General features: G+C 46.6%; 2 protein-coding genes across 4 annotated transcripts in view; one reads left to right on the top strand and one right to left on the bottom strand.

Annotated features, from left to right (window-relative positions):
• The window catches only part of Unc-76 (fasciculation and elongation protein Unc-76), a 95474-nt gene that overhangs the window by 36031 nt on the left and 37425 nt on the right, over positions 1–22018 (top strand). The gene's annotated exons all lie outside the window — the stretch shown is intronic.
• Positions 1741–15670, bottom strand: LOC144142474 (uncharacterized). 2 transcript variants are annotated; one of them, XM_077674015.1, is made up of 3 exons: positions 15240–15649; positions 9892–9990; positions 1741–2639 (listed from the first exon to the last, which is right to left on the bottom strand). In XM_077674015.1, the coding sequence occupies exons 1-3, from the start codon at positions 15488–15490 to the stop codon at positions 1784–1786; spliced, it is 1206 nt and encodes a 401-aa protein (XP_077530141.1). In that variant the 5' UTR covers positions 15491–15649; the 3' UTR covers positions 1741–1783. The 2 variants fall into 2 exon arrangements, with proteins under 2 accessions (XP_077530141.1, XP_077530142.1); XM_077674016.1 differs by lacking the exon at positions 1741–2639 and adding an exon at positions 6438–7319 and having other exon boundaries at positions 15240–15670.

Raw genomic sequence — 22018 nt, 5'->3', positions numbered from 1 at the left:
AGGGCTCAAAGTGTGCCTTGATGGAGGACAGCGGACATGCGGTGTACTGCAAGGCACTGTACTCTCTCTACTCCTTTTGCTGCTGTGCTCTCGCTTCAGTGTAGATTTAGCTAAATGATGATTTCTTGTCTCATTTATATATACTGTCAATTTTAGTGTCGATATTTTTTGCCCTGGTTTGATATTGTTCTTTAAGCTTGGTGGCATTGGAAGTGTATTTGGCAGGCAAAGTGGTTGGCAGAAAAAAAGGAGCATGTTCCCATCGAATTGTATTGAGGGCAGCGTCATGTTCTGCCATGGCAAATCTACAAGCTCTTACCAGTTCATCAAGGCACGTGGCATCACAGTTGCATTAAGAGTTCCAGATGGATAGTTAAAGGAACACCAAGGTTGAGCTGTAGTAATTGTCTGACTGGAATAAAGGGTGTACCCAACATTCTTTAGTTTCCTCGGCCGATTTGCGCGTATTAATTCAAGAGAGAAGTGCGTTCACGAGTTCCATTTTTCTTGCGCTATGTTAACCTTTCTCATTGGGTGAAGTTGGTTGTGATGATGCCATCCCAAGTCCAGAGGCCGAGTGTTTAAGGGGGCCAAGAAGGCAAAATGTAAGTTTGGCTCATTCAAAAGATTGCCTCGTTAAAATCATACTGACACCACTTTTAACGCAAACTTCACTCAAATAAGCTGTATAACGAGAAAAAAAGGGAATGACCATGCAACCCACTAGCTCATTTCCCGCAACAGAACCTATGATGTCATACCAGCCAGCTCTGGGATTGGAAGCAAACGCAAATAAGGCAGAACTTGTAAGCTTGCCGAAAGAGCTATTTGCACTTAAATTTAGGGCACGTACTTTTTATATCAGTAATAATGGTGGGACAAACAGTGGAAGTTACGAAAGCATACAAAAACATAGAAGTACCGATGCGTGCTGATGTTCGTACTGCACGCACTATGCTTTGTTTAGATGTACAGCACTGCAGGGATTTGGGGTTGTCGCAGACGACACTGGCTGATTGACGCAAGCGGCAGTGTCTTATGTGGCCATATTTGTCGAGCGAGCACCACGTTTCCCAAAACGATTATTTTCTCCAGGAACAAAAACAAGCCAGATTTAAATACGGTCACAAACAAACCAAAGGCAGAAAACGGCTTGCCGCGACGTGGTGGCGCCATCTAGGTTGACTAAGAGTAAGCAAGTCTCCGCTCCGCACCAAGTTTAGTTGAAAGACCTGGGGCGGTATTCTCCTAACTGTCCGTTTTGAAAACGTCCATTTTGAGTCCCTTTCATCGTGACGTACTTCCGATTAGGCATTGGGCATTGGCAGTAGGTTTGTTGTGCTTGCGTTACGTCACTTCCTTTTGTTTGCTTTTAACCAATCAGGGCTCGCCAAAAGGGACACTTTTGAAAGGGACAAAACTCGAGAATACCACCCCTGTTCTTATGATGTCATTGCAGACACGTTTTGGCGCGACAATCGAAATTTTAGCTAAATTGATTAATTTCGCAGTGAATAAAGCATCGTTTGCTTTTGGACAACCGCTGGGGGCACTATAGAACACGAAATCTTTCGAATAAAACAAACCTGTATTTTGTCTTCATCGCCCCTTTAAGGAGTCCAACGGAAGTTGTGAGCTTATCATATAAGAAGTCTGGGCCTAATCAGCAATGGCCAGGCTGCAAGCAAAAGATCAGGGGTGTTTCCAAAATGTTTATTGTTCTCTGTTTAAAAAAAAAAAAACGAAAAAAGAACACCCAAACACATTTCTGACTGCTTCGGCTTCAGCGTTTACAACTCGTGACGGCTGTGAACCCAGTTCCAAGTCCCTCCTTTGACCTCCACAGGCCTGGAATTATTCGCCCGTCCTCAGTTACCCTGTCGACATCGTCTGGGGAGCAGTAATTGGTGCCTCTGATGACATCGAGGGTCCTCAGGCAGTTATGAAGGAGCACCGTTGCCCACACAATTGTGGTGGTTGATTTCGGAGAAGCCATGGTTTTCTGGCTTAGAATTAGCCACCGGCTAGCCAGGATGCCGAAAGCGTTGTCCGCTATTCGCAGAGCTCGAGAGAGCCTGTTGTTGAAGTTCCTCTTCCGCTCCGAATCTAGGCTCGCCTCTGGGTACGGCACCACTAGGTTTTCGAAAGAGGGGAACGTGCTGTCGCCGGCTATGAAGTAGGGCAGCGTTGTCGAACTGCCCCCCATCTTTCTCGCTGGCGGCAGAGCGAGCTGCTTCCCTGTCAGCTTTCGTGCAATGGAAGAGTTGCCGAACAGGCCTTCTGTGTCGCCAGACTGGAATCCTGCGATGTTAATGAGAGCGAAGCGATATTCTGAGTCGCACACAGCAAACAGCAGGGTGCCAAAATTTTGATGGCCGTCGGTTGACTGTGCACTTGTGTGAATCTTCCTTCCTCCAATTGCGCCGATGCAGTTGGGGAAATGCAGCCTTGTTTCGAAGTGGTTTGCTGTCTTCCCCCAAGAGTCTTCTGTGTTCAGTGGCTCTAGGTATAAGGGCAATAAGGGCTCCAACACTTGGCGCAGTGCCAAGCAGGTTTCCTTGAAGGTACGCTGAGCCACTGACGAGGAGATTTGGTACGACTTGGCTAGGCTTCTGATCGATAGCCCGTCTGCCAGTAACCTGCAAATACAGGCAGGACAAAGCAGAGCTTGACACATAAGCATCATGAATGACGGAATAAACGTGACTCTTTAGGTTACGTGAATAGACACTTGGGGATAGTAGTTCCAGAGGGCCTGGGGGAACGGCTCTCAATTTTTTTGTTCTTGAACATCATCAACTGAAGTATGGGAGTGGTAGGTAAACAAGCTTGAAATTCTACGGAGTTTGTCAGACATGAAGGCTGAATTTTTCATTTGAGCATACTTCATAGCAGCTGGAAAGCACTGGTTTTACTAACTGCTATCACAGTTAAAGTCAACTGAGAAAAACTATACTGTCCCTCAATAAAATTTATTTAAAAGGCATACCAGCGGGACGCAACAAGGGCTTTTTATGGATTAACAACTCCCAGCAAGGGACCCTGCAACACGTACCATCGACTACTCGGAATGTACTTTGGGGTAAAATATTGTCCCAGCGATCTTCTCCTGCAGGAATTATCAAAATAAGTTCACTATCACCGAAACTACGCGCGATGAGAAGTGGCGCATAACTGTTCCCCCTCAACTAGACTGCGGACAAAGCGACGAAAGCTGCGTGCTCTGACCCGGAGAGGGAGGCGGCTCGCGGCGTTCTGTTCGGCGGCCTTCGATATATGACACGCCGGGGACATATGACAGGTCTGGTGCCACAAAAAAAGCAGGCATAGCAGCCTGCTCGCAAGCAAGCAGTCAGGCTTGTAGGGCGGTTTTGAAGCAATAAATGTTTGTTGTCGAGATGTCTCGTTGAAAGGAAAGCATTGAGTCCATCACTCAAACTCAGCGCGCACTCAAAACGAAAGAAACACCAAAAGTATGCGTGCAGATTCAGACATAGAGGTTGGTACATAGCGCCGCCGACGGCGGATCGGCACTATAATCGCACTATCGTAAATCTTCAGCGCATTGGTGCACCTGCTTCCGTATCTGATCAGAGCTTGGGGATAAATGAGCTGTTTTTTTGTCGTTTTTAAATACTGGGATTCGATTTTGGTTGCGGCTAGAGCCACTAAATAAGCTAGTTGAGGCAGCTCCACGGCGATATCCCATGGCGCGCATGGTTTGCATTGTTTGTTGTTTTTGTACAGGGAGCGCCTTTATAAATATATTTTTGTAAATAGAGCTGGCCTAATTGATCTCGCTCAAATTTGCAAAAGGCCACAACTTGTGGTCTATTTATTCTGTAAAACACGTTCTTTGTTTCATTAAAAAAACAACTTTTTAGTGTGGGGCACGCGCTAAGCCTTTTTGAGTGTTTTGCATGTAATCAGCACTGAAAAAATAAATTTCTCGTCAGCTATTCTCCCGTTGGCGAAAAGTGGCTTTCGACTGCTAAAAAATCAGGGTGTTGGTGTTGCTGGTGACGTTGCCTGTGTTAAATTGCACTTTGTAGGGTGTAGCGTTTTTTTAAGCGAAAACTGTTTAAAATTCTACTTGTTATTTCAAATGCGGTTTATGTTATTGGTATTTCGCAACAATTACCCGTTGAATAATTTGTGTTTAGTGGACGACTTTTTGCTTTGTTTTAAACATACCCGTGTGTTCGTTTTTACGAGCCTTTGTGACAAACAACTATTGGGATGCTCTGTGTACAGGCATGGCCTTCGAGACCCGCCCCCTCCCCCTCCCACCCCCCCCCCCCCCCCCCCCCACCGCCGCCGTCCCCGCGCGCTGGGTGATCGCGGAGGCCATGGTACAGGTGCCATCAAAAGTAACAAACACGGCTTGGTAAATTTACTGGATTTTTTTCCAGAAAAACTGTCTGGCTGCATTAGTGTGCGTTTAAAAAGCTCCTCCTTAGTGGAAAAAAGCTTTTTATAAACTTGTACTGGCTGTGATCAATCTGGTAAAACAGATATTTTGATATTCACAAATTCTTGTTCCAATTACTTATGATGGCGCCTCTACCTTCTCCTTTACCTTGTGGGTAAGGAGATCTTATGGGTGTTACCAAATGAATACATGCTTTTGTGCACTTATTTCTTTGTTCTGTTTACACACTTTCTTTAAACACCTTTAGTAGGACACATTTTAAACCTTTTTTTCAATTGATAAAAATAATTTAAAAGAAAAATAACTTTCCTTTCTGTTAAGATACTTTAAAACTGCGCAGAACTTGTTGCGAAACAAGAATCATTTATCCATGCTGCATGGAAGGGCTGTCAAGTTGGGGCATCAAAGTCAGCATTGTTTGAAGTTCCGGCTAATAGGGCTCAAAGTGTGCCTTGATGGAGGACAGCGGACATGCGGTGTACTGCAAGGCACTGTACTCTCTCTACTCCTTTTGCTGCTGTGCTCTCGCTTCAGTGTAGGCTTAGCTAAATGATGATTTCTTGTCTCATTTATATATACTGTCAATTTTAGTTTAGATTTTTTTTCCCTGGTTTGACATTGTTCTTTAAGTTTGGTGGCATTGAAAGTGTATTTTGCAGGCAAAGCGGTTGGCAGAAAAAAAGGAGCATGTTCCCATCGAATTGTATTGAGGGCAGCGTCATGTTCTGCCACGGCAAATCTACAAGCTGTTACCAGTTCATCAAGGCACGTGGCATCACAATTGCATTAAGAGTTCTAGATGGATAGTTAAAGGAATACCAAGGCTGAGCTGTAGTCACTATCTGATAACTTTGACTGGAATAAAGGGTGCACCCTACATTTTTTAGTTTCCTCGGCCAATTTGCACGTGTTGATTCAAGAGAGAAGTGCATTCACGAGTTCCATTTTTCTTGCGCCATGTTGACCTTTCTCATTTGGTGAAGTTAGTTGCAATGATGCCATCCCAATTGTCCAGAGGCCGAGTGTTTGAGGGGGCCAAGAAGACAAAATGTAAGTTTGGTTCATTCAAAAGATTGCCTGGTTAGAATCATGCTGACACCACTTTTAACGCAAACTTCAATCAAATAAGCTGTATAACTAGAAAAAAAGGGAATGACCATGCAACCCACTAGCTCATTTCCCGCAGCAGAACCTATGATGTCATACCAACCAGCTCTGTGATTGGCGGAGGCCGGAAAAAGCAAAAGGAAATTAGGCAGAACTTATAAGCTTGCCGAACGAGCTATTTGTGCTTAAATTTAGGGCACGTACTTCAGTAATAATGGTGGGACAAACAGTGGAAGTTATGAAAGCACACGTAAACATAGAAGTACCGATGCGTATTGCTGTTCGTACTGCGCGCACTATGCTTCGTTTAGATGTACAGCACTGCAGGGCTTTGGGGGTTGTCTCAGACGACACTGGCTGATTGACGCAAGCGACGGTGTCTTATGTGACCATATATGTTGAGCGAGCACCATGTTTCCCAAAACGATTATTTTCTCCAGGGAACAAAAACATGCCACGTTTAAATACGGTTACAAGCAAACCAAAGGCAGAAAACGGCTTGCCGCGATGTGGTGGTGCCATCTAGGTTGACTAAGAGTAAGCAAGTCTCCGCTCCGTACCAAGCTTAGTTGAAAGACGTGTTCTTATGATGTCATTGCAAACACCGTTCGACACGTTTTGGCGCGAGAATCAAAATTTTAGCTAAATTGATTAATTTCGCAGTGAATAAAGCATCGTTTGCTTTTGGACAACCGCTGGGGGCACTATAGAACACTAAATCTTTCGAATAAAACAAACTTGTATTTTGTCTTCATCGCCCCTTTAGAAGTCCAACGGAAGTTGTGAGCTTGCTTATCATATAAGAAGTGTGGGCCTAATCAGCAATGGCTAGGCTGCAAGGAAAAGATCAGGGGTGTTTTCAAAATGTTTATTGTTCTCTGTTCTTAAAAAAAAAACAAAAAAAAACCCAAACACATTTTTGACTGCTTCGGCTTCGCTTTAACAAGTCGTGACGGCTGTGAACCCAGTTCCAAGTCCCTCCTTTGACCTCCACAGGCCCGGAATTATTCTCCCGTCCTCAGTCACCCTGTCGACATCGCCTGTGGAGCAGTAATTGGAGCCTCTGATGACATCTAGGGTCCTCAGGCAGTTATGAAGGAGCACCGTTGCCCACACAATTGTGGTGGTTGATTCCGGAGAAGCCATGGTTTTCTTGCTTAGAATTAGCCACCGGCTAGCCAGGATGCCGAAAGCGTTGTCCGCTATTCGCAGAGCTCGAGAGAGCCTGTCGTTAAAGTTCCTCTTCCGCTCCGAATCTAGGCTCGCCTCTGGGTACGGCACCACTAGGTTTTCGAAAGAGGGGAACGTGCTGTCGCCGGCTATGAAGTAGGGCAGCGCTGTTGGACTACCCCCCATCTTTCTCGCTGGTGGTAGAGCGAGTTGCTTCCCTGTCAGCTTTCGTGCAATGGAAGAGTTGCGGAACAGGCCTTCTGTGTCGCCAGACTGGAATTCTGCGATGTCAACAAGAGCGAAGCGATATTCTGAGTCGCACACAGCAAACAGCAGGGTGCCAAAATCTTGATATCCGTTGGTTGACTGTGCACTTGCGTGAATCTTCCTTCCTACGATTGCGCCGACGCAGTGGGGGAAATGCAGCTTTGTTTCGAAGTGGTTTGCTGACTTCCTCCAAGAGTCTTCTGTGTTCAGTGGGTCTAGGTACAAGGGTTCCAACACTTGGCGCAGTGCCAAGCAGGTTGCCTTAAAGTTATGCCGAGCCACTGACGGGGAGATTTGGTACGACGTGGCTAGGCCTCTGATCGATAGCCCGTGTGCCAGTAACCTGCAGAATACAGGCAGGACAAAGCAGAGCTTGACACATAAGCATCATGAATGACGGAATAAACGTGACTCTTTAGGTTCCGTTAGTAGACACTTGGGGATAGTAGTCCCAGAGGGCCTGGGGGAACGGCTCTCAGTTTTTTCGTTCTTGAACATCGTCAACTGAAGCATGGAAGTGGTAGGTAAACAAGCTTGAAATTCTACGGAGTTCGTCAGACATGAAGGCTGAATTTTTCATTTGAGCATACTTCATAGCAGCTGGAAAGCACTGGTTATACTAACTGCTATCACAGTTAAAGTCACCTGAGAAAAACTATACTGTCCCTCAATAAAATTTATTGAAAGGCATACCAGCGTGACGCAACAAGGGCTTTTTATGGATTAACGACTCCCAGCAAGGGACCCTGCAACACGTACCATCGACTACTCGGAATGTATTTTGGGGTACAGTATTGTCCCAGCAATCTTCTCCTGCAAGAATTATCAAAATAAGTTCACTATCACCGAAACTACGTGCGATGAGAAATGGCGCATAATTGTTCCCTCTTAACTCGACTGCGGTCAAAGCGACGAAAGCTGCGTGCTCAGGCATAGCTGCCTGCTCGCAAGCAAGCAGTCAGGCTGGTAGGGCGGTTTTGAAGCAATAAATGTTTGTTGTCGAGAGGTCTCGTTGAAAGGAAAGCATTGAGTACATCACTCAAACTCAGCGTGCACTCAAAACAAAAGAAACACTAAAAGTATGCGTGCAGATTCAGACATAGAAGAGGTTGGTACATAGCGCCGCGGACGGCGGATCGTCAAAATGCGAGAAATAAGCTGCGAAGTTGATCAGCAACGGCCAGTAGGACAGCCATGGCCAAAATGATGTCGTTTAGGCCATGCCAGGGATGCATAATGCGGAGAATTGAAGAGAGCGCGGTTGGTTTTTCTGCGTCTTTCACGGCGATTTGCTTGCTTACAGCTTCACGTACATGTGTAATATTTCGTTCAGGTATCCCTGACAGTGTAATCTAAATGTCGCGCAGGTTTACTTGCACTGCACAAGAGTGTTACAGGGTCCCTTTAAAGGAACCCTGCAACACTTTTTTCAACTTCTTTGGAAATCTGAAATGCTTGCAGAACGTAGTCACCCGACACACCCAGTACTTAGATTAGGGGTCGCAAAGTACCCCAGCCAAAAATTACTGCTCTATGGCCATCAGACAACTTGTAAACTCGCTCAAAACATTTTTATCTCTTTCCCAGTTGTGACGTTCTTCGACGGCTCGAATTATATCACTAAGGCCATGTAGGGGCTGCGGGCTGGTTTTCCTTCAGTTGCTGCAATGAACGCTTTTCGATAGCAACATCTTAAAAAAGTATTGAATACTAAGCATAAATGGAAGGCCTATCTGGAGCGATGACGAAATCACGCAGTGTTGCTCCGTGCTGGCAATAAGTAAAGCTTTCGCAGTGGTTTCAGATGCGAAGGAAAGAGAGAAATCGCTTATCGAAAGTGTTACAGGGACCCTTTAATACCACAGCAAGTAACACATCTGCCAGTCCACTGCTACTGTGAGTAGCGTCTGACGTTGAACCACTAATGATCTTTGTTGTGAACAGCACTGAACAATGCTTTGCTCTCATCTGCCGCCAAAGTTACAGTACAGAGCAATTGCCTTTCAGGTGGTGACGCGTGATCAGATGCATATTTATGCTAGGCTTCCAACCACGGTTTTTATGATTTAGGGTTTTATGGCGCAAGGCCGACCAGGGCAAAGAGCGCCATGAAAATGGTGGGATGCTATGAGGTGATATTAAAATGGGATCTGTAAAAAATCCACTACATTAAAATTAAACTATGGAAGTTGGTGTATAGGTCCATAATTAAAATGTAAGAAATGTTGGCATGCAAGGTGTAAAAAACTCCACGATACCGCCGTTGTTTTGTGACGGAACATGAGGTCAAGTGAGGTCATGGGGAGTATGATACGTATTTTAAGGAGTCAACGTCGCCAAGGTAATTAAAGACTCTTCTGGAAGAAAACATGGGACTATCTGATAAAAATAATGAAGGGTGCAAGGGTGTGCAATGAGTGTTCATGAAAGTGACGTTTTCTCTCTATGCCGCACATCTCGCATTCAATAAGCATATGAAGAACTGAGAGCTGCACCGATGACAGTGTGGCTTGTTTCTGTCTGTTAAAAGGTATGAGTGTGTGATGTGCGTGTGGCCAATTCTTAATCCGCATAATGCTACCTCTACAAATCTGTCGTGTTTTTCAGTAGGAGGCTTTTATATTTTGGGCTTAACTATATGTAGTTTATTCTCTACTTCTCTGTCCCATTGTTGCTGCCAGTGGGTGGTCCCGCAGCTTCCTTTTTACAAAAGGTTTAAGATCTTGATATGGGACCTCGTTTATGCCTATGCTGCTTCGAAGGGTGGCAGCTGCAGCACTACGGTCAGCAGCTTCATTTCCAGCAATGCCGCAGCGGCCAGGAACCCAATACCATTAACCATGCACACATCTTCGCAGTGCTGACTCAGTGTTGACGCAAGGAATGAAATGCAAGAGAATGAAATGCAAGCAAACCTTAATGTGAAGGCCAGCTTCTCTGCACCTGTTATGGTGTTAGCCGCTTCCCTTTGACGATGTATGAGTGGACGCACCAGCTCGAGGAGGTGACTAAACCTGCAGGGCAACAGAAACAAAGATTGTGCTGTTGGGAAAAAAGGTTGCTCATGGGCACGCATCATCTCCAGTGCATTTTGGCCTGCAGTGCACCTCACAGTGCACAATTTAGTGCACCTCACAGAACTAGTGAATTCAGGAATGTAGTATACAGTGGCGTAACTAGATAAGATGGCGCCCATGGCAAATATATTTTCGCGCCCCTCTACAACACTACGATACTCCACCACATATCTCCCTCCACTTACCCCTACAACTGCCCTTCTTGCTCCGTCCCAAACACTACCTACCACCTGGTGTGGGAATGCCCCTACGCGCCAAACCCCCTCCCTTCCCCATCCCCTGAGCAGTGGGAGCGCGAGCTGGCCAGCTCACGGTGCGAGGACCAAGAACGCCTCATCACTCGCGCCCAAGCAGCTGCGCTAGCTCGCGGCTATCTGGACTGAGAAAGCCACCCACTTTTATGCTCATTAAATGTTTTCCAATCCAATCCAATCCCCTCATGATAACAATGATAGTGATTATTATTATTGTTATTATTATTATTGTTGTTGTTGCTGTTTTTATTATTACTATTATTATCATCGTCAATATGTTGAAAAAAGGCCATCTGGCTGTTTTGGGAAAGCGAATGAGGGATTTTTTGATTGATTGTTCGCTACAGTGGACGGTAGCCGTCTTAGAATATGTATTCATCGTACCATATACGCCAGCAGTCCACAAAATTCGAAAGAAAAGTGAAAGAAGGAATGGACCTTGTCGGTCACCGGTTTTCGTATAGTTTTACATAAAATAGAACCATGAAATGTATTGCTCAAATGATTTATTGCAAACTTCATATCTGCGTACTACACCCACATTTTTTTAATTAATGTTAATGATGCGTTAAAATACTCATCCCGGCAATACCTGTTGTCTTCTCGTCGCATATCGCTGCCGTTTGTGACGCGAGTGCTGATGCTCATCGTCAGCAAGTTGCCAAGAAAAAAAAATGACTCCAGTCCACACTGTGTGAAGGTGGTTGGGAAGCAAAGCTTTAAACGACACCCACACAACAATTGCCCAAGCTACGTCACTTGGATTCACACACGTGGCTCTACAAACAGTGAAACAAGAGATTCTGCCAGCCGTTACCTAAAATTCGCGCGGGCGGCGGCACGAATGCAGCAGCGTCTGCCACGGCCGGGTTAGAGCGGCGGACGCCGCCGCTGTAGCCCGGCCGTGAGTCGGCGGAAACAAAACGGCGAGGAGCATCTTTCAAAGGGTGAGACATCGGAACCTAGCCATCCTGATGTGCTAGCTCGGGGCTGCGGCAGGAAATAGAACGCAACCGCGCAAGCTGAGGGGCGCAACGCTTTCCACTGAACATTCATGGCGGGTATAGTTTTTGATCGAACACGACTATAATGCTTCGGAGTGAATATAAAAGAGGATCCCTAAAATCTACTGCGCGTGGTTCACCTCGCCTTGTAAGAATACCTGAAAAGGGTTAATCTAATTGTAAGGGTGCAAATTTTAAGAGCGCCACCCACCCCACCGCCCGCTTCTGGAATACAAGCGAAAACAGAACGCACATGCATAAATGCAGCACGCACACACACTGGATATCATCTGGGGTTGCCGCCTGGACTCCGTACCTAAGTATTCACACAAATGGATGGCGCCGCTTCGTGACAAGGAAAGCAGTAAGAAAAGAAATTACTTGAACAGCCACAGCGAATGAATGGTCCTGAGGAAGACAAGGGCAGACATATACGGGGCGCTATGCCGGAAGGTGCGTGGGGCGCTAGCGCCCCGTGTGTGTCCTCCGTCATTGCGCCCCATGTGTGACGCCCACTTGTCGGCCTCGTTTTCATTAGCCCTCTTCTTTTGCTGCAAGGTCGTGCCAACAAGCCCATTCTGGCGCTCTCAGTAGGGACTTTTGCGGCAGTGACGCCCCGCTGCTGCTTTTTTCCCTCGGGCACATGTTGAGAGGACTCTACTAGGCGCCCCCTCTCAAGTGGCGCCCGGGGCACTTGTACCCCCTTGCCCCCCCCCTTAGTTACGCCACTGGTAGTACAGTCTAGTCCACTTATAGCAATAGCCATATGCCAAGCAAATCCCATCGTTGTAACCGATAATTGTTATAAGCGGATTGCGAAATAAAAAGACGGAACAGAGCACAAAACATTTCATTCGCATGCCAGCAAGGTCGTACCACTACTAATTTGCGGAAAAGAAGCCACAGTCGGTCACCTTTGTTTGCCGCGTGTGAAGCTAGCGCGAATCTTTTCCAAGAGCATCTGTAGGTGCTTCACCTAGCTGAGGTAAATGTCCTTGGCGGAAACTGTGTCACGCATTGGGCCTCCTACGAAGACACTCCCCGGGTAGACTGCGCAACTGCGTCATTAGAGTCGTCACTGTTGCACTTTTGGTGCACAATAACTGTATTTAATCGTTATATCCGATATCGTGGCAGTGGAGCATAGTAATAAACGGTTTATTTTACATAGAAAGAATACAAAAGTTGACGGTGCCATAGCTGTTCATTGTTATATTTGATGTATTGTTATAAACGGTATCGTTATAAGCGGACTCGACTGTAGTAGTTTCCCAAAAGTGAATGAAAGAGTACAACCTGTCAGTTGCCTGAATGCGTTGGAGGCTTTCAATGATTTCAAAGCATTAAATGACCCAGGGAAAGATTTAAATGGAACAAATGTTTTTACTATCCTCGTTGGTTGAGAGCGGCGCTGGTAACAATTGGGTGCGTGTCCGCTCCTTTCTTCGCTTCGCAAATGTCGACAAAAGACGACAGCCTTTTTCGACATTTACCAAGCAAATGCCTCCCTTCGCTTTCCCGCTCACCACTCATGTTCCTCTTGCGTCGCGCTCCTCCCTAGGTGAACACACTAAAGGTTTGCTCAAGTCAATTTAAATTTACCGCGTTCAACTGCTCCAGGCCGGGTGCCTCGATGCCAGCACGCCAGCACTGCCGTACGGCGGAGACGCGCATGAATTGAGGCGCCCTACTTCAACGTTTATAGAACCACGTTGCCCTAGTCCACGTGTGTTCCAAGCAGAACGTGGAACCTGTCCAGTGGAACCTTTCGTAACTGTTGCCGCTTGAGAAGCTATAGTGGCGCGGGCGATAGTGTGAACATTTTTTTTTTGCTGTAGATGTAGTATTTCATTTCGCAAAAATCGAGCATCTATGAATTTTTTTTATAAAGAAACACTGTAAATAATTTTCTGTCTCATGTTTGCGTAATGTCTTGTTCTTGTTCAACAATATTGACAAGGATGAACATATGAACCGGACTTGGACGTTTAGATTTTGCTGTGAGTATACAAGACTATTGCGCAGACTTCGTTTCACTTTGGCCGGGTGGCTGAATCAAGTCACAGACGGACAGACCAAAATTTCTGGGTTGAAGTAGCCCGAGAAAGACTATAGTCTTTAAAAGCGACTGGTGTGTTTGCATTAGCTGATTGAGGAAGTGTTGTTCTGTTGGTCCTGGCTTCATACATCGGAACAAATGCAGTATCGTGTCGCATTTATTTGTTTAACCTCGCTCGAAAGCAAGGGTTTTAGTGCATTTCATTTCCTGCGTTGTTGATAGCCTCATACTCTTGCCACACGCACATGAAAAATGTCATTGTTTAAGGCTTGAAGATACTGAATGACATTATTTGGGCGGGCCGTGATAAACGTCTAAATTACGTGCATGATGGTGATAATGACCAAAAAGAGAAATGTGCTGATGTTTTGGAAGTTTTAAACGTAAAAGAAAACACCTTACAAGGGTTAAAAATGTTTTTCTGAAAGAAAACGTTACGAGAAATAGTGTTTCTAAAAAATAGTGCAAACCGTTTTTAAAATTGGCTTCAGCAGTTGCTGTCACCTGCCAGTGGTAGCCAAATCCGAACCGTTCAAAGTGACGAGTAACACGATGTTTTCACTTGTGCCGCTGATTTAGTGAACTTCGTCTTCTTCAGAACTTTGCAACCAAGAGTGCACAAAAAATCGTCTGATTTCAAAGTTCAGCTACGTTTCTGCGTCATCTGGTGCTCATCGCATTCGAGAGGGTAGGGTACCGTCTGAACACATGTTTCGCTTTTTCCGGGCTTCGCGACATGCATCATTCCACCACGGCCATGGCTGCTTAGGGATTCGGCCAGATGTTTGTGGGACGGCCACTTAGCAGCTTTAACGAGTTCCTCGTAGATGTGGGTATTTGCTTCGTCTATGGACATACTGCTCATGTCGACTCAACACCATTTTTTAGAAAACACTGGGGCTCTTCGATTTACAGTCTCGGACTCACCACGGATAGACCGCAGGTAGTCCGAGGATTCCCCGAAGCCATAGGGATACATGGGAAAATGGAATGCCGGACTGCTTCTCGGGGAGTCCGCGGTGAGTCCGAGATTAAATCGAAGAGCCCCACTATTTTTCATAACGTTTTCTTTCACAAAAACATTTTTAACGGTTGTATGATGTAAATAGGAGTTTATTTCTGTTTTTAGTCATTGTCACCATCATGCCTAACACATTTAATGCCTGAGCATTTTCGCGTGTAGCACGGGTATGAGGTGTGCGGAACTCCTTAAACCAAAAATGACATTAGAGCGAATGACATTAGATTTTTGCGTGTAGCAGCGAATTAATGGCATTAAAACATAAGGCATTAAGCACTTATGGTCATTTTTAGTGTACGTGTGGCACATTACCCTGTGCCTTTAAGGCATTCAGCACTTCATGTCATTTTTCGCGTACGTGCGCCGCATATTGCCCTGAAACGTCGCGTGTAAGGTATCAGCTCGTTGCGGAGCAATATACACAGAAACGATCGCGTGCGCAGAGACGACGTACTGTCTAATCTGTATTTTACGATTAGGCTCGCAGTTGTGCGTAAAGCTACTCTGGTTCAAAACAACATCATTGGCATCGAGACCGATTTTCATACGTCGCAGAAAAGCCAAACAGGATTGCGTGGTGTATGCGATTAAAAAACAACGCCGACAAATGTCGCAAACCTGACATCATTAGGCTATTTTTGTGAGCGACGCGAGAGCTGTCGCCCACATCACTACTTTACTGTAAACTGTCGAGCACCTCTTGTCGCGTCGGTCACAAAAATAGCCCCATGTGGTCAGGTTACCTTCGGACACAATATTTCGCGCCGCGAACGCACTCCCTTGTGAGCTGCTGGCATGTGGTAGCCGTAGAATGACATCCACGCGGACCTAAATGGAAACACACGTACCGTTCCCGGTTCATTCCAAAGTAGCAGAAGAGGGCCGGTCCGTTTTCTATTAGCATTTGTCGCACGATGGTGTGGTATTCGCCTCCCAGCCGCGGCCGCTCTTGGAGTTGCGGATAATGTGGCCGCTGCTGCTGCTGCTGCCGGTACATGCATTCCAGGGTGTATACCGTCATCGGCGGCCATCTGGGGCGTATGTAGGCTAAAAACATCTCCCAGGCCTCAGGGCTCATGCTGTAAGCACTGCTGAACATCACTGTATCCTATTCTAACTAAATAGTAGTTAGCAGTGGTTAGCAGCGCGAACTAGTTGAACTGCTTCTCCGTCACGTTGGCAAGCGATGGGGGAGAGCTGGGGCGTAGCCTCATTTATTTTACAGGGGCCCTATTCCCGGAAAATTGGGCACTTTGCCGGAAGTCTTTTCTGATTTGCTTTCACTTTTGGTCACGTGGTTCTTGAGCTTGACGGATGAGTGAATCGGCGACATCGGTGCGCTCCGCGGTTATCAGGCGTAGCGCTTCGCTGCTGTTATGTGTTATATCTGTGTCAAACAAGCGATGGTCGCGGCCGTCATTAGAGTTTTAGCTGACCGTTTCTGACGGTCCGCTCCGCTCCGATAGCAAGCGGGAGCGCCATTGCGCATGCGTGGCGCGCTAGCGCGCTACCGGCGATCCCGGAGCTCAAAGTTCTTTAGAGCGAAAGCGAAAAACGTCGACCGAAGCGCGGGGCTACTTCTATGCAGCGCCGAGAAAGACAGCCTTGGCTTGACTATTTCAAAGTTTATCGGCTTGTTTATTGATATTTAGAAAAATTATACCATGTCAGCGATTACATTATACAAAAAAAAAGTTAAGCGAGTCCAAGAAACACGGTATTTTTGCTTTGTTTGGGTGACCAAATACGAATTCTTGTTTCCTTTAGGATGAAGTTTCGGTTTACACGCGCGCGCGAAACGACCAGTCACGCGACTCATTCCCCGTCGAGGGAGATACGGTTATCGCTTAGCTAAAAGCGTTTCGACTGCTGACGCTCCGGTTGTGCTGCGCGGTACGTCGGGAGCATAGCGGAGCGTCAAAAACGCTTAGCTAAAACTCTCTATTTTCTGTGATCGCGCCATAACATAACAGAGCAGCAGACGATAGCGTGGCGGCGGTGGCAGCCGGGAAGGTCATAACGCTACAAAGCTTGCGTGAAGCAGAGAGCCCAACTATGTTACTAAAAGCGATTGAAATAAATAGATACGGTAAAAAATTGTGTGGTGTTCTTTTTTCTCGACATCCGCCTTTCGCTGGCTTTTGGATCTTGTGGTGTTGACGCCAAATTTAAACTGCAGAAATGTGTTTTCTTTGCCAACCTCAGCTACCGTCTAAATTTTTATTGTACATGCCAAGGGTTTTTATATCTTTTATGCTCAATATTTGATACCTTGGTTGCGACCTTGTCCGTACTGTGCACTGGCTGCGCTGGTTCTGAAGAAGCGCGGAACCTGCTCTTTTCCCTTCGATTTTCCGATGGCGCAGAGTGTAGAAGGCGTTCACGTTCACGAAGTAGTACTCAAGTGCTTGCGGCTGCTGCCGTAAGTCATAAAACGAAAAGTCGCAAAACACACGTAAATTACACTTAATTAATGTATTCTAATTTAAAAATCTATCTTTTTTTTTTTGCAAAAAAACTTGAATAATAATAGTTTAGCGAAGTTCAGTTTTTGTCTCCTATGTGCCGCGCGCGTCGACTTGCCCCTCAGATTCCAGGGAGCAGGGGGGCTAGCGCCGCCCGCATTCTGAAGCAGAGTTTCGCAACTGTATATGTTGAGTAACTCTGTTTTCCCGGCACTTCTAAGAAAGGACTTGCAGAAGCAGACAAAAAAAGTGCAGGCCCGGTTAGTGGCGCCACGTACCGGCATGCACGGAACTGTCGAGAACTGGTTCTTTTATTTGTCGTTTTGGACAGGCAAAAGAGACCACCCGTGTTTGGCTAGCGTTTAAATAATATATTGTATTTAAAATGATATAAATCTGTTTCCCGACAGGGGACAATTTCAAGTTGCTTACCTGCACGGTAGGCAGATGCAGAGCCAGCACCGCATCAAATCCGAAGCTGCTGCCTCCGTTCGAAACCCATGGTTTGCATGAGGTTCGGGTTGATACTGTACGCTTCGTTGGTGAAATGGCGCCCACAAACGTTAATGTATCTCCGAGCATCCGACGGCGCAAGTCCGATGGGCCGCAACCAAATTTTCCTCAGCTCTGCTTCTTGGGGCACCATATGCTTACGCGGTCTCTCCGCTGTCTCCACAGCCAACGACGGCACACTGTTTACGACCATCTTTTTTCCTAACGGTACAATGTACTCACGCCACACCGGCGGGAAAATGTTTAGGGTGACCATAAAGTGACAAAAATCGTTTTATGTTGTTGCATATATGGGGTTTATTCATGAGTAACACGAGAAAAATTCTAAATAAAAATGACAGAGTAACAAGCCGGCATCTTTTGAGTGAATCAAAATCAGATAGACATCAGTTTCGCAGGCGCAAAAAGCGGGAAGGGCGCGCCCGGAGGACGATACCGAAACCAGCCGCTGCGCGCAAGCGCGCGCGGCCGGATGCGGGAGCGATAGACGGTGCACCGCTCATAAAATACAAAAGAGAGAGAGAGAGAGAGAAGAGCCTCATCAGTTTCGCAGACGACCTTAGTTAAGGTGGCCACCTTACAAAATCCTCCCTGTTCTGTGACCTTACCTTGGTCTGTGGCAGGCGCAAGAAGCGATAGTCGCCCGGGCGCCCGCGATACCGAGCGCGCCCCCTCGTTAGCGGATGCGCAAGCGATAGCCGGTGCGCCGCTGAAGTAAATCATAAAAATAAAATAAAAAGAAGAGCCATCGGCGCAAGAAAAAAAAATTGACGTATTACCGAAGTGTGGCAGCACATGCCAAGCAAGAGAAGTTGGCGAAAAAGGCGCGCTTTTTAAAAATACAAGCAATGCCGTACATATACGTCATTGACCATTTTGAAAGCGTTTGCCGATGCCGTACGTGTACAGCCGTGACCCTCAAAGGGTTAATCCGGAGCCCTAAACTACGGCGCGCCTCATCGCCTCTGTAGCGTAGGCGCGTTAAACCTCATCAGTCATGTTTAGGTTGCACAGTGCATGCATGACACATTGCCTCCAGGAAATCCTATGCAAGTACGGCATAATAGTTTCAGTGGCCGTAAGCGTGCCGGGCATTCGTACTTGAATATGCAGCAGTTCACTTTCTTCGTGTACTTCACCATCTTTACGCTGTGTTCATATGTAAACGCAAAGACAGCAATTTCACGGCACCGGTATGACAACGACGGCGAGAAGTGACCCGCCGTGGTCACCTACCGTGAAAAAATAAAGATATTCACTATACCTTCGCTAATCTTCTCGAAATAGCGAATCCTTCACCAAAACCTTACTCCTCTGTTCATCTACCCTAGAAAAAGAATGAATTTCAAAATTAAAGCCAAATCAAGCCCACACTATTAGCGAGACCAGCACTATTAAGGCGCGTCACGCGGCAAACGCGCGCTGCGCGTCCAGCGGACGCAAGAAAATGGCGATCGCGCCAGCAGACGACGCGGGGGCGCATCAGGGCATTAGATGATGATGATGATTAGCGGCTTCCCCTTTGTAACGGGGTGGCGTTGCACAGCGGTCTTAGTAGCAATGCCACTGTACAATCACCTCGCCAAAAAATTACAAATAAAATAAAGAAAAAATTATATCAAAATAAAAAGAAAATACTTCTGCGAAATTTTTGGGTTTGGTCCGGACGACAGCGGATTGCACGGGAAACACGAGAGAAAAAGATCTTTTTTGCCATTTTTATTATTTTAACTGTGACGTCGACCAGCAACGGCCTATAGGACAGCATGGCCCGAATGACGTCGCTTAGACCACGCCAGAGGTGCAAATGAGGAAAATAGAAGGGAGCGCGATTGGTTTTTCCGCGTCTTTCACAGCGATTTGCGCGGTTCCCGCTTCACGTGCACGTGTAATATTTGGTGTAATCTAAACGTTGCGCAGGTTTACTTGCACTGCTCAGTGTTGCAGGATCCCTTTAAAACGGGAGGCCATAAGTTCCTGGGGAAAAGTTGGGAAAAGGGGTGGGGGGGTGAAGGGGAATATGTGTGTATGGAAAGCGTCGATAGTAGTGAATAGTTCACTGCGCAGTCGCAGTAAAACCTCAGATATTACCAAAGTTGCTAATAAGCCCTGTGTTTATGGCCTCGCCATTTTTTTTTTCATGAATACAATAAAATATTAACCAATTTTCACGGAGAGCCCATTTTTGTCTAATTTTCTCTTATTTGCATAATTGTGTACGCTAATATGTGCCGAAATGCATGCACACTGTCGTTCACAAGCCCCCAGCGGAAAAAACGGCCGCCCAGGCCGGCATCGAACCCTCGCCCTTGGGCTCAACAGCACAACGCGGCGGGCAGACGTTTTGGTGCGCGTTGGGCATGCAGAAACAGTCGCGCAAAAGGACGAACAAACACAAACACGCCGTCGTCTGCGTATTTTCCTCTCTTGCGCTCGCGCTACTGTTTCGCCGTGCCCGAAACACTCAGCTGACGCGCTACCCGCGTTGCAGAAGGCCCGTGGGCTCCGCCGCCTATTCGTCGACGGCGCGTCGGCACCAGGTCGTGCAGATTTATGGACCGGCCGACCTCCCCAATCAATAGTGCTGTGTGCTGCGTCCGAGCCTCCGTTTGCGTAGCCACGCTGTTTGTGTCTCGTCTATTGTGTGCGTGGTTTGTCTGTCGCCCCACGTCTCGTTTTACGGCGGGCCCGGCGATATGGATTGGATCGTGGCGCCCCCTAACGATCTCTCTCGCCCGGAAGCGACCGCCGAGATGAAATGTGCACTTCGTCAATTGTCCTGGGCGTGCCTTAGGGTGCACTGTTGTTTGGTCGGGCATTGCTTTTTTCTCTCGCAGTGCCGGTAACGGGATAATGAAGGCTCGTTGTCTAACTTTCACGCCCCCCCCCCCTTTTCCCCCTCTGCGTCGTGCATTTTGGCGGCCCAAAGTGCATTTGCATGCCACCATTTGGACGTGCGTGCCAAAATTTGGAATCTTTACGGTCGTATTTCGGACAAATCAGGTTTACTTCACTCTGTTTATTATTTATTTCAGAAATGATGGCCTCTTTAGAGTGCAGCAGGGTGGGGCATGAATTTGCAGATTGCATATATTTGTGGCCACATCTTGTGCAAATCTTCATGACGCTTTAAGTTCATTCTTTTTTGTGTGCAGCACTTTGGCGACCGCTACAGTGGTTTTGTGGCGGCAACAGCGGCGCGTTGTAACCAAGCGAGCGAAGGCAGAAAGAAAACGGCGGAGGAAAGTGTGGCGAAAGCATAAGGGGGAGGGAAGTATGCGGAGCCTACACGAGACGCTTGTCGGAGCGTCTGGCAAAAGTGTGAGGGGGAGGGCGGCACGCGCTGCTGTGGCGCCATCTCTTTCACTGCCTCCCCCTTACACTTTCGCCAGACGCTGCTCCTCCGTTTGTGGCTCAAAGTTCAAACATGATGGTTTAAACACAAAGTTCAAACACGATTTGCAACAACATGTTCGCCGGCGCCGCCGACATGCTGCAAGATAACAGCAGAGCAGCGCACTCTGCCATGCGTTCGCTGATCTCCCAATCACTTCCTGAGATGCAGTAGATATGTGCCAGGATTAAGAAGGCTGCAGTTCAAATGCATAAATGCAGTTAATGCACAAATTTAGCATTAAGGAGAATAGTAATTTCCAGTGCTTTTTTCTTTTCCAGTTCACATTCCTTTATGGAACTATTTTAAGTTGCTTCTTCCACATATTACGTCGTGCATTAACGGAACCTCTTTGGCTACATTTCACATATGGGCTTCGAAAAACTACTTAATTTTTTTCCATATTTCAATCTGTGGAATATTGCGCAGATGACAAATTTATATATTCTAGTTTATTGCGTGACATAATTTCCTCTGTATCACAGCACATCGTTGTATGGTGGGAATGTAAAGAAATTATGAAATATTCTTTAATTGTTTAAACGCACCCTTAAGAATGAATTGTCACGGTAGAGTGTAGACATTGATTGATTGATTGTAGGGTTTAACGCGCCGACGCAACGCAGGCGATGAGGCGCGCCGTAGTGGAGGGCTCCGGATTAATTTTGACCACCTGGGGATCTTTATCGTGCACCGAAATCTCGTACACACGGGCGTTTTTGCTTTTCGCCTCCATCAGAAAAGCTAGAGTGTAGACATCTCGCTGCGTCAAGAAACAAAATTTGGTCGGAAGTCTCATAGTTTGTCTCCTTGGCTCTTTCAACAGTAGAGCTGTTTAAGGTTTTCTTTCCGCCGTGGTGTGTCACTGAAGTGAAGGGGGTGTAAATGCTGTGCCAAGAATTTTGAGGAAAAGTGGTGAGGAGGAGAGGAGCCCACAAGTAGGTGTTGGGAGTGCATGCCTCAAAAAAAAAAAAAAAGGAATTGAACCCGGGACCTTTACGCCGTGAAACTGCCAGCCTAACTACTGGGCCACCCCAAGAGCCTAAAGGGTACGGGGTTAGCAGCGGTGGGATAACAATGAGGTGTGCTGCCAATTAAAAAAAAAAGGTTGTGTTTGCATGCAGTGCACAATATGTGCAAGGAAAAGAAAAGCCAGATCGGTATTTTCACAAGTATTATAGCCAAATGGGTTAATTTTGAAGCAGAAAAAGAATAATAAACCCAACAACAAATTCAGGCGCCCATAGCATGCAAA

Source organism: Haemaphysalis longicornis, unplaced genomic scaffold (genome assembly GCF_048455015.1).
Source record: "Haemaphysalis longicornis isolate Haplotype H1 unplaced genomic scaffold, Haemaphysalis longicornis Haplotype H1 scaffold_6, whole genome shotgun sequence".
Classification (NCBI taxonomy): Eukaryota; Metazoa; Arthropoda; class Arachnida; order Ixodida; family Ixodidae; genus Haemaphysalis; species Haemaphysalis longicornis.
The sequence above is the reverse complement of the archived record's forward strand: the minus strand, read 5'-3'. Positions and strand labels throughout refer to the sequence as shown.